Source organism: Rousettus aegyptiacus, unplaced genomic scaffold (genome assembly GCF_014176215.1).
Source record: "Rousettus aegyptiacus isolate mRouAeg1 unplaced genomic scaffold, mRouAeg1.p scaffold_m13_p_4, whole genome shotgun sequence".
In the NCBI taxonomy this organism is placed as follows: Eukaryota; Metazoa; Chordata; class Mammalia; order Chiroptera; family Pteropodidae; genus Rousettus; species Rousettus aegyptiacus.
In genome coordinates, this window is record NW_023416307.1 from 122,254,077 (window position 1) to 122,266,313 (window position 12,237).

The following is a 12,237-nucleotide window of genomic DNA, read 5'->3' on the forward strand; positions in this document are numbered from 1 at the left end:
GTTCACATTTCGTCTCCCTGAAAAATTCAAGCAATATGAGTGAATAGGACTCCCTCCATGAGAAGCCAGATAGCCTGACCCCAACTTTTAGGCGCTGGCCTACCTAAATAATTCCATATGGATGCTATCCTATTTTTCATGTTTTCAAAGAATATAATCTCCCTCTGGAACCTATCCCAGTGTATAAAAGTAATTTTCAGAGAGCTCTTTATGTTTGACCTAAAAACCTTTGTATGGTCTCTCCTTCCTCCTGCGTAAATCAACTTCCTCTTGCTCTATTGTCTCTAGATATGCAGACTGACTGATCTCTATTCTCTGTATGGTAACTACATAATCTTAAAATCATGGTTAAATTGTTCCGCAGACTTCTCTCCAGAGTAAACAGTCCATATCCTTTTAGTTTTTAGTTTTTTTTTTTTTTTTTCCAACACTATTTCCTCCAACACTAACCTTTTTTGGAGGGGTTTGCCTTGATTTCTCAGATGGTGTGTTTTTTACATCTCCACATCGTTAAAGGTGTTACACAGCTGTTAAATATCCTAAATCCACATTACAGCTGAGTTTTATGACATGCACTTTGATTTGCAAACCCAGACAGAGTTCAGGTCTGTGACTTTTGAACTCTTGGTAGCAAATATGAAACATCCTCTATGATGTTGATATTACGGCCAGGGCTAGCACTGAAATTTAACCATGGTGTAGGTGGCTCTTCTATGTGCTGGCTTTATCTGAGAGAGCCTAGCTCACATGGTAATATGTCCAAATTCACATAAGAATGAGAGAAGTTTGTAGAGAAGTAACACAGAGTGAATTTTGGTTTCTCAAGGAATAACGGTATGTTCCTGGTCATAAAATGCATAGAATTCAGACCTCAACTTCTTAGATTTCCCAACTTTAGGCCTCATTCTTTCTGGTTTCTCAATGTAGTTTTTACTTGATACACATTTAGAATATTGACAAATGTTTTGTTATTAAAACAAAAATAGCAGCAACCTGTAGAAATTCTAACTAATGGATGCCATGTGACTCATCTGAATTCTTTTTTCTTTCTTGCCAGGTTTATGATACCTCTGATGGCACCTTACTTCAACCCCTAAAGGGACACAAAGATACTGTGTACTGTGTGGCATATGCGAAGGATGGTAAGAAATTGTTTTGGGTTTATAGTCTCTGTAATAGCCGTATAGCTTTCATTTTTCTCCTTAGTCACTCTTTAATTTTTTTATAGGAACTTCAAGTACAACTTGCAGGTACAGGAGATAATTAAGTCTCTTAGACTTCAGTTAATTCATTCAATTCAATAAATATTTGTTGAGGGCCTCTATGTGCCAAGCACTGTTCTAGCTGTTTGAGGTGCTTCAGAGAACAAAACAGACAAAGGTCCCTGCCCTTATGGGTCTATGGGGGAGGGGAAAGAAAGCGAGAAAGTAAGAGGGATGATACATAATAAACACGGTAGATAAGTAAATTAAACAGTGTTAGAAGATGATAAGTGTTAAGGAAGAAGAAAAAGTAGGGCAGAATAAGAAGATTGAGAGTGTTGAGTGGGGCAGGGTAGAGGGCGATAGTATTGAATAGGGTAGAAAGGGTGGGCTTATTGAGCTGGGTGTGATGAGCCAAGACTTAAAAGTGGGAAGGCAGTGAGATTCTGATGGTGGATATCTGGGAGAAGAGAGCTCCTTGCAGAGGGAGGAGCCGTTGAAAGGCTCTCAGGTGGGAGTGTGCCTTCCAGGGGCTGGGGCAGAGAAAATCAGGGGGAGTATTAGGGAATGAGGGTAGAGAGGTAATAGGCATGGGGTGGCCAGATTGTGTCAATAGTCATAAGGACTTTAGCTTTGGTTCTCAGTGAAAATGGGCAACTACTAAAGAGTTCTGAGCAGAGGAGTAATCTGATCTGGCCTGTATTTTTAAAGAATCCCTCTAGTTGCTGTATTGGAAACAGCCTGCAAAATAGAGGGTTGGGGCAGGGAGATGAGCGAGGAAGTATTATCCAGACAAGTTTTATAATACTGGTAATAAGGACTTAGACCTCTGGTTGCAGAAGAAGTAGTGAAAAGTAGTCAGATTCTGGATATAGTTTGAAGGATTGCCTGACAGATCAGGTGTGGGGTGTGAAGAAAGGAATCAGGCTACTCTAAGGTTTTTAACTTAAGGGACTGGAAAGATGGAATTGCCCTCCACCAAGATGGGGAAGGTTGCAGGTAGAGAAACTTATAGTGGAGATCAAGAGTTCAGTTCTGGACACTCTGGATTTGAGAAAAGTTGATGCTGTGAGAGAGAGGGGAGGGAATTGCCAGAACAGAATTGTCAAGTGGGCAAGAGGAGATGGGACCTAGGGCGTAGACAGGGCATGGTGAGAAGGTAGAGGATGTCACTGTAGGAGCTGGTAGGTAAGGGAATATGGTGGTAGGAATTTAATAGAAATTCTGTTCTATTTTTTCAGTGAAATAGGAAGCAATATCACCTGAGAGTGAGGATGGGGAAGGAGATGTGAGAAAGTTGAAGAGAAAGGAAAGAATAGAAAATCACCCCTTAAGAGATTGTGGCTGAGTGAATGGACCTGGGAAGTACGGTGATATCCCTAGTGACATGTAGGACCCGCTTGAAACTGGTGATCATAAATTGAAAGTGAGAATAGTTAGTGTGATTACTGTCTTTTTCTCTACCACTCTGAACTGCATAGATACAAGGGCAGAGGAAGTGGAGAGTTGGATTTAATCAGAGTTGTGAGTTTGCAGGCACCTCTGAAGATGAAATAAAGGCACAGGAGCTGAGGATGTATGCAAAGGAGTGTTTATATACATTGACCTTAAACTGTCGGCTGAGTAATGAAGGGACTGTAGGGGGTGAGGGGCAGCGGAGAGGTAGTAGGTTTTGGTGGGGTTAAAGATTATAGGAGTTGGGGCACCAAGGGGGGTGAGAAAGAGGAGAATGGGTCAGAAAATGGGTGTACAAAATTGATATTGAGAGTTAAAAATAAATCCACGTTACCCACAGCATGGAGTTAGTGGGAGGAACAGAGGAATGGGATGGTTCCAATTTTCAACCACAAAAGCTCTGCGATTTTGAGATGGTTATTGAATTTTTCTGAGTCTCACTTTCCTCATGTATCAAATGAATGTAATATTAAAGATAACGTTCTGTGACCACTCCTTAGAAGTCACAGAATCAGAGTGTTATAGTGCTTTAATGAGCCTTGGAGATCATTCAGACTCCAGGTTTTTAACTTCTGGATAATAGACCTCTCTGAGGATCCAGTGAAAGCTGTAGACCCTTTCCTAGAAAAACGTACATCCTTCATGTATACATACAGTTTTGTGCATACAGTTTCAGGCCAATCTGGCCCAATGTCTTCATTTTAGACCTACATAAAGACCTAGAACAGTCAAATGACTTGCTAAGGCCATGCAGCAGGTTAGTGGCAAAGACAGCACTAATTTTTGCCTCATAGTTAGGTGTGCTATGCCACGGTAGTCATGCTTTTTTTTCTTTTATGTGCATGTTTGTGCTCAAGTTCAGAGTAATACTGTATGGAAACCCGTGGGAATTCTGGAATTCATAAGCCTTCGGGCTCTTTGACCTGCACACCATTAAGGCCCTTGAGGATGTCAGAGTGTGAGCTACCATCAGTGGCATTTGTCAGCACTTTGCAAAGTCCTGTCACACACAGCATCTCATTCGATCCTCCCAATAACCCTCTGAAGCAGATAGGAAAAGGATTCTCAGCTTCTCTCACAGATGAGAAAACAAACTTGGAGCAATTACGGGTGACGGGTTGCAGAGCTGGGCCTGACCTAGGTCTTCCAAGAGACCTCGTTCTTTCTAGTATATTATGCTGCCTCTTTATGACATTCATATAGTGACTAAGAAATCTTTTAATTCCTCTCAACTGGTCTTTTCTCCTTAAATCTGGAAATGGAGGTACACTGAATTACTGTTTTGCTCTTTAAGTCAGCTTATTTCTGATTTCTCCCTTAAGTTTTAGTAAGTATTCAATGAGCAACCATGATACAAAGGTGTGTAAGAACTATATTTTTTTTTGTTCAAGAAAACCATTACAAGGCAATATGAAGAAATAATAGTAATAATAATATCTATTTTTAGCACTGATTCTAATCCAAGCACTTTCCTAAACCCTTTAGTCTTACTTAATCTTCACCACAACTATGAGGCAAATACTATTGTTGCATTCATTTTCCAAATGAGGAAATGAAACATGGAAATGTTCAGTAGCTTGTTCCGGGGTCTGCAGCTGCTAAGTGACATCACTGGGAATTTCAACTCAGACTCTGAGCCTGTAGCCCATACTCTTTATCACCTGATGCCTGGCAGGATAGGAGAGGAGTGACAAATAATAACATATGAAAGCAGCTTCTATTTATATAGTATTTGCAGCAATATCATATGGCTCACCCTAATATCTACTGTTTCAACTGCTGCGAAAGGTGCTTTACAGATATTGTCTGAGTTGACCCCAGCAAAGAGCTTCTGAGGAAGGTATTATTATTTATTTACATTTCAAATGAAGGCACTGAGGCTCAGAGAACAGCGACTTACCCAAGGTCAACTTCCACTTGTCCTAAGAATAAAATCTAAAACTCCTTAACAAGGTGTATAAAATCTAGTCTGTGTTTACCTCTTAAATCATCATCTCTTTAGTGGAGTAGGTGAGGGCTGCCTGTTTTGTTTGCTGCCATGATACCCTGCTCCACTTCTAGGCACTTGCAAACTTGTAGCAGTGTAATTAATAAGTAACTACTTGTTATATGCTGCCTCTCTCCAGTCCATTCTTTCCTGAAGCCCAAGTAGAGTAAAAATGAAGTCTCATCTATCATTCTTTTGCTTAAAGCCTTTCTTTGGGATAAAGAGCAAGATCTCAACTGTGACCCTGAAGCCCCTCCCCCACCCACCATACCCCTTGTCCTTGGTGTTCCTGCCTATCAGCATGTTATACACGCCAAGCTTTTCCTGCCTCAGCCTTAGCACATCTATCCGTGTGGATGGCTCTTTCTCCTCTCTTTGCACCTGGCTAAAGTTTGCTCAACCTTTAGGTCTCAACTGAAGGATCACATCCTCAGAGAAGCCTTCCCTCATTTAAATTAGGTCCCCCAGTTATTCTCTTTCATAGGTCCCACTTCTTTTGTTACCATATTGGATTTGTATTGGATTAATTTAAATTAATGCTTAATTTTCCTACTACACTAAACTATGTGAAGGTGGGGATTATGTGTGCTTTGCTCACTACTTGATCTTTTGCTCACTACATGATTCTGAGCAGATAGTAAGCCCTGAATACTCTATGTCAGACTGACTAGGATTTAAACCCCAAATTCCTGACTCCAAAGTACTGCTGCTCAGTACTGATAAGAAGAAGGAGTGGAGAAGCAGCTGATACTTATTAGGTACCTTAAAGAACCACTTTTCTAAGAAAACTGGGAAATGCCGATTTAAAATAAATGTGAGCATTTTCTTTTTAAAAATACTTCTAGGTAAGCGTTTTGCTTCTGGATCAGCTGACAAAAGTGTTATTATATGGACATCAAAATTGGAAGGCATTCTGAAGTACACGTAAGTAACCATTTAGGTTTATTAGCTTGACTCTTATCTTATTGGGTGACTGTAGTAAAAGCCCCTTAGAAAAGATATAAGAACTTTTTTCTCTGCGATTGACCTTGAAATTAAGTTATGGAGTTATGAATGGATATAGGAAGGATGGATAACGAATAAGTGAATGAATGTTTCTTGAGCACTACTAGCTTGGCCAGCATTGGGCTAGTGTTTTCATATACTCAATTTAGTGAATCTGACACTGCAGAGTCTCTCTTTCCCCAACTTGTCCTCTTCCAGTGTCTCCATCTCAAGGAATGGCCTCACATCTACCTAGTGGCAACAGCCAGAAAATTGGAGTTGGTGTGCTCTAGGCTTCTCTCATTGCAGAGGCTCAGCCCTGCAGCTCTCAGGCTCAGATGTTTTTCTGGGAAGCCTTTCCTGCTCCTCTAGACCTGGTCAGGTCTCCTTGATGGCATTTCTCACAGTTGTAATTTTACATTTATTCTGGTGATTGATTGATATCTCTCATTAGCCGGGAAGCTCCAGGAGGGCAGACACTACATCTATTTTTGCTTACCCTGTCTGTGTCCCTGGTACAATGCCTGGCCCATAATAGGTATTCAAATGATTTTTTTTTCTTTTTAATTGTGGTAAAATACACATATCATAAAATATACCATCTTAACTATTTTTAAGTGTACATTTCAGTTGTATTAAGTACATTCATGTTGTTGTACAACAAATATCCAGAACTATTTTCATCTTAAAAAACTAAAATTCCATACCCATTAAACAACAACTCCCATTCCCCCTCCCCCAGCCCCTGGAAACCACCATTTTACTTTCTGTCCCTATGAGTTTGACTACTCTAGGGACCTCATATAAGTGGAATCATAGAGTATTTGTCCTTTCATGACTGGTTTATTTTACTTAACATAATATCCTCAAGGTTCATTCGTGTTGTAGCATGTGTCAGAATTTTTTTTTTCTTTTTAAGGCTGAATAATATTCTAGTGTATGTATAGACCACATTTTTCTTATCCATTTATCTGTCATCAGTGGACCCTTGGGTTACTTCCACTTTGGGCTATTTTGAATAATGCTCCTATGAACATGGATGTACAAATCAACCGCCTTTGAATGAATGAATAAATGAATGAATGAGTGAAGTTATAAGTGAGGTGTTTCCCCCGAAGTGAAGGAATAAAACTGAGACTGAGATGCCACGTGCAGTAAATGACTCACTCAGCTTTCATCGTTGACTAAGGATTTGCCATATTTTCAGATCTCAGCCTGTAATGTCTTCATTGCACTTCTATCCTGTATTTCCAGGCCTCCACAAAACAATAAGAGTAGCAGCCATTAATAAAGCACTTCCTATGCAGGTGGCACTAGGCTAAGTGCTTTATATCATTATCTCACAAGCCAGAGGTATCCAGCACACTAGTCCTGGAGGAAGTGCCATTTCAGCTGGGCCAGGCTGATGGGTGGGCAATGTTTAAGAGATGAAAATGGTGGGTAAGGGGCAATCAAGGGGAAAGAGGATTAATCCCTGTGCTTTTTGTTGGTCACTTGCATAAGAGCTTGTGGTGTGTAGTCAGAGAGGCTGTGGGCTCATCATTAAAATCTTCAGTCGTAGCCACTGTAACATTTGTGGTTTGCTGCATAACAATTCATAATTGTTTACTTCCCAGGCATAATGATTCTATCCAGTGTGTCTCCTACAACCCTGTTACCCACCAGCTTGCATCTTGTTCCTCCAATGACTTTGGTAGGTTCTGATTCTTGATGTCTTGTCCTTGAATAACTGCAAATCTGGTTCAAAAATGCTGAAACCCATCCAGAATGTGGTAGTTTTGTCCTAAAAGAGTTAATGCTACTTCTCTCCCTTCAATGGCTGAGGTGGGGCTGACAGTTATTTTTTGAATTGTGTAGAAACAAAGAGCACAAACAATGACATTGAGTCTGGTAAGAAATCTATCTGGGAGACAACAAGAAAGGCTCAGGGAAAGGAAATCGTAAGACGGATGGGAAGGCACAGGCATAACTTGGTGTTGTCACCTCTGGAAAGCCTTCCCTGCCTCACCTTGGCAGGGACAGTTAGTTGTCCCCACCTCTGTGCCCCCAACATCTGTGGATATGTGAAATTCTTCACCATTTCAGCTGTGCTTCTTGTGCAGTGTGTCGCCATTACTACTGGTGTAGTGGCTGTAGCTGTCCTCTCCGAGGAGTTGAATGCCTTGAGACATTCACCGTGGCCCCACACATGGCACTGGCATGGTGTCGGCACAGAACAGGGGTCAATGTAATGTCCATCAAGGCAAGGGGGAAAAATGAGCAGAGGCTTATAGGTTATCTCTGTTCAAGGTCAATTCTGACTTTTAGCTCATCAGTTCTGTTTTCCTTGCTAAGAGATAATGGGTACAACAGAACAGCCATTATTGAGGAATCAGAGACCTAATCCCTATCAGTGTTTCACTTTCCTTATCTAGATGAATATATTCCCACATAGCCATCTCACTGATAGAGTTCTGAGGTTCAAAAGAGAGAATGTATTTGAAAGTACATTGTATAAATAAAAGGGAAGAGACAGCATTTTTTTTTTTTTTTATGTGAAGCACTAGTCTGTGTGCTTACTTTGGGGATTAAAAAGACATAACAGAATCCCTGCCTTCAAAGATCTTGTGGTCGAGGTACAGGGAAAAGTAGAATTTATAAAAATGTAATATTAAGTAATAATAATTGTTTCCAATATGTTAGGCACTGTGTAAGGATTAAAAATGAATTCCCATTTGAGCTCTGTGACAACCCCTGAGGTCAAGGTATTATTCTCATCCTCACTCCACTGATGAAAAAGAATTGGGGCTTAGAGCAGGCAGTTCAGTGACTTACTGGAGGTCATCCAGCTGATAAGTGGTGGAATTAAGGCTTGAACCCAGACCATATGATTGCCTATTGAACCCGCTCTGGTAAGCATTGCTGAGGGATGCCCAGAAGGGAGGGAATTCTTCCAGCTAGAGGCTCTGGGCAAACTCAGTGGAGCATAGTAACATGCACACAGGTGGAAATGTTTGGGGCGGCATTCCAGACCAGGGGAAAGGGAAAAAATAATTTGATGTTGCACCTTGCTTATATAAATGGATTTTTTGCATTATATTTATCTTTTTGATCATGCTTTATGGCTCAGGTAAAGAGTAGAATTTGCTTATATTGCTTGGACATACACTTGTGGTGGGTCCCTGAGCCAGAGCATCTGGGGACAAGAGGGAGCAAGCTGAAGGTGACCAGTGTGCCATGGACAAGGCACAGCCCAGATAAGGTCACATGCTGTGGGGGAGGCCTGGGAGAGGAAACTGGATTCCAGAATGCTGAATGCTAAATTATTGCTTTGAATGCTACATTATGCATTGAGTGTAATGTAATAGTTATTTACAGTGGTTACCCTTTCATTGAGTAAAACTTCTGAAAAGTTGGGTAGAATTTTACCAACCTACCTTCCTTTTTACTTTGTGTTTTGAAATAATTATAAGTTCATAGTAAGTTGCAAAGATAATAGAGGGGTCTCATGTATCCTTCAGTTTTCCCCATGGATACATCCTATATGCCTACTATAAACTATCAAAATCGGGAAGCTGGGTCTGGCACAATCTATGTATATAGTTCTGTCATTTCATCACCTGTGGAAACTACCATCACCACAAAGATATTCTGTATTGTTGCCTCCCCCTCCCTCTGTTATCCCTAATGCCTGGTACTTGGTAACCATTAGTCTGTTCTCTATTTCTATATAATTTTGTCATTTTAGAATTTATAAATTTGAATCATACTATATGTTACTGTTTAAGATTGGCTTTTTTCACTTAGTTATAAAGCCCTGGAGATCCTCTGTGCATCAGTAGTTCTTTTTAATTGCTTTACTTTTTTATTCCAACCAATCTATCCTTTTTTATATATTATTTTGCATCGAAGGCTTGTGGTCTCCTGAACAGAAGTCTGTCTCCAAGCACAAATCCAGCAGCAAGATCACCTGCTGCAGGTAAGTTAGGGGCAGCTCTGAAGGTAGGTTTTGTTTCCTCCTCTTCTAAACAGACTCTTAAAATTGTTAATTAACACAATAGAGAAAGTCTTGTGTAAACTAGTTGGTTTGGGCCCCTGTATTTTCTCTTTTCTTCTTTTCTGGTCTCCTTGGTGGGAAGGACTTGTGCCTGCCTTTGATCATCAGTCAAAGAAGAACTGTAAATTACTTTCATGCAGTTATCTAGCTACAAACCCCCTCATCCCACAGCTGTCTTCAGTGGAGGCTCTCTGGAGATGTGAGGTTATCCTTTCCAGGCAACATGTGCACTGGAGAAAGCTCTGTAAATAACTATTACACTGTAACCAGGGTACAACTTAGCATTCAAAGTAATAAATGATGCTTTCTGGAAATCCAGTTTCCTCTCCCAGGCTTCACCCACAGCACATGACCTTATCCTGGCTGTGCCTTGTCCATGGCATGCTGGTCACCTTTGGCTTGCTAGACCTAGATTCAAATCCATATTGAATCACTGACAGGCTCTGTGACCTTAGGAAAGTTACAGAATCTCTCCGAGCTAGATAATGTTTCTCATCTGACAATACTGGATAAAAATATTGACTTGATAGAGCTGTTGTGAAATGCATACAAACTAATGAGTGTAAAGCATGTAGCACAGCACCTGGCATAACGTAGACACTCTATAAATGGTAGCTGTTCTTGCTGTTCATCTTCTGAGTGTAGCCTTACTTTCATTCAACATCTGTTAAGCACCTGTTCTAGAGGTTGAGAATACACTTAGACACAGATTTTGTTCCTAAAGTGCTCTTAAAGTGGGAAGGGGTCGAAATGGCAAGTGGGGAATGGAGGCTGGCCCAGTGGTGCAGGCAAAACTAAGCGGAGGTCTGTACAGAGAGCTGTGGGAGCCTTCACATCTATCTGTTGATCCCAGAAATAAATGGGATTTTAAGTTTGGCCCTTTGATTTCTACATAGGGACCAGGGTGAGCCTAGCTCTTGCTGCCTCATCAGACTCTACATCAACCAAAGCATCATCCTCACTGTTTTTACCTTCTGTGTGTTTCTTTCCCTCTCCCTGTGCCCTTTACTGGTTGTGTGAACAGCTGGACAAATGATGGTCAGTACCTGGCTCTGGGGATGTTCAATGGAATTATCAGCATACGGAACAAAAATGGCGAGGAGAAAGTGAAGATCGAGCGACCGGGCTGCTCCCTTTCCCCAATATGGTCCATCTGCTGGAACCCTTCAAGGTGCTCTTTCAGCTTTCTTCCTCCTAGGGCAAACACTATTACGAAGAAGGCTTTGCTCAGCAGGCTGAGTTCTTTCTCTCCCCCGAGGTCTTCATGCATTCAAAAACTCCTCACCCCACTTGACTGATCTGTTTTGGAACCTGTTCCATTTGAATGGCATTTTTTAAGAGCCCATCTTGTGTTTTGGAATGAATCCCAGAGATTTAGCTAAGCAGATGAGCTATCTAGGCCAGCTCAGAGCGTGCGTGTACGTGCACACATGCGACACAGAAGGGCCATTTCCTTATGAATTAATAACTCTCCTTTTTGCTGTGGCTTTCTTTTGGTCTTTTCCCTTTTTCAGCTCTCCCCTCCAAGTCAAGCAGAACGTGTGCCCACCCAATAATAAATAGCTTTTCCATGAGCCTTTTTTGCTGCTTTTGCCAAAAAAAAATCTAAATTAAGTCTACAAATTCCCCAAATTTATAGTTCCATAAACAGTTGGCATCTACCTTCTCAAAACTTATAACACTTTCCTTTCTATGCTGATGTGACTTTGAGGGTGGACTAATAGCTTTATATGCTCTTTGTATAATCCTATAATATTATTAAACCATCGATATCTCCCAGTGTCCTCTGAAGGTAAATTAAAGGACTTGTTTACCAGCCCAATGTCACTTTACAGGTGGTGCCTACTTGATTTAATTCCACTTGTTTAATTCCACTGCCTTTCCTATACCAGATTATTATGCTTCTTCCTGAATAATTTTGTCCAGCCCAGGGCTGTGCTATGCATGTCTAATGTCTTCAAAGGCCATTAGCTTACCCCAGAGTTCCTGCTGTTTGATTTTGTGGCCACAGATGACTTTGTGGCTTCAGGGTACCATTTTTAATTCATGAGAAGCAGGATGCCCAGTGTACCTGGTTGCTGTCTTCTTCCGGACAGTGTTCAGGTTTTGAAATTATAGCTTTAGTGTAGTTCTAGGCATTGTGATTGTAAACAACCACTTACTATCTACAGCCGATGGGAGAATTTCTGGATGAACAGAGAGAACGAGGATGCCGAGGAAGTCATTGTCAACAGATATTTTCAGGAAATCCCTTCCACTCTGAAGTCAGCAGTGTACAGTAGTCAGGGTAGTGAGGCAGAGGAGGAAGAGCCAGAGGAAGAGGACGACAGTCCCAGGGACGACGACTCGTGAGTGTGTCCCGAGGAGCAAGAACCCTCCTTGCAAGGGTCTAGACCCTGATGCAGACCTGCCAGGGCAGATGGTACTCTAAGCTCTTTTCTAAAGGGATTAGAGAAATTGTGGGTCAAAGCTCCCCCTTTAAAACCCGTGAGTGGGTTATAAAATTATCCTTTGAGAAACTTCAGTAAATACTGAAAAGTCTGAAAGAGAAAGTTTAACTCTTGGGTAAGACT

The 12,237-nt window shown here is 41.2% G+C and overlaps 1 protein-coding gene across 2 annotated transcripts in view; it reads left to right on the forward strand.

Annotated features, from left to right (window-relative positions):
* The window catches only part of IFT122 (intraflagellar transport 122), a 65,721-nt gene that overhangs the window by 6,824 nt on the left and 46,660 nt on the right, over nt 1-12,237 (forward strand). Inside the window, exons 3-8 of one of the 2 annotated variants that reach the window (XM_016122053.2) lie at nt 1,058-1,142; nt 5,490-5,568; nt 7,245-7,321; nt 9,520-9,586; nt 10,689-10,835; nt 11,836-12,012. In XM_016122053.2, the coding sequence (XP_015977539.2) occupies nt 1,058-1,142; nt 5,490-5,568; nt 7,245-7,321; nt 9,520-9,586; nt 10,689-10,835; nt 11,836-12,012 (632 nt within the window). The remainder of the gene's footprint in view (nt 1-1,057; nt 1,143-5,489; nt 5,569-7,244; nt 7,322-9,519; nt 9,587-10,688; nt 10,836-11,835; nt 12,013-12,237) is intronic. The other variant, XM_016122054.2, reaches the window with a different exon arrangement.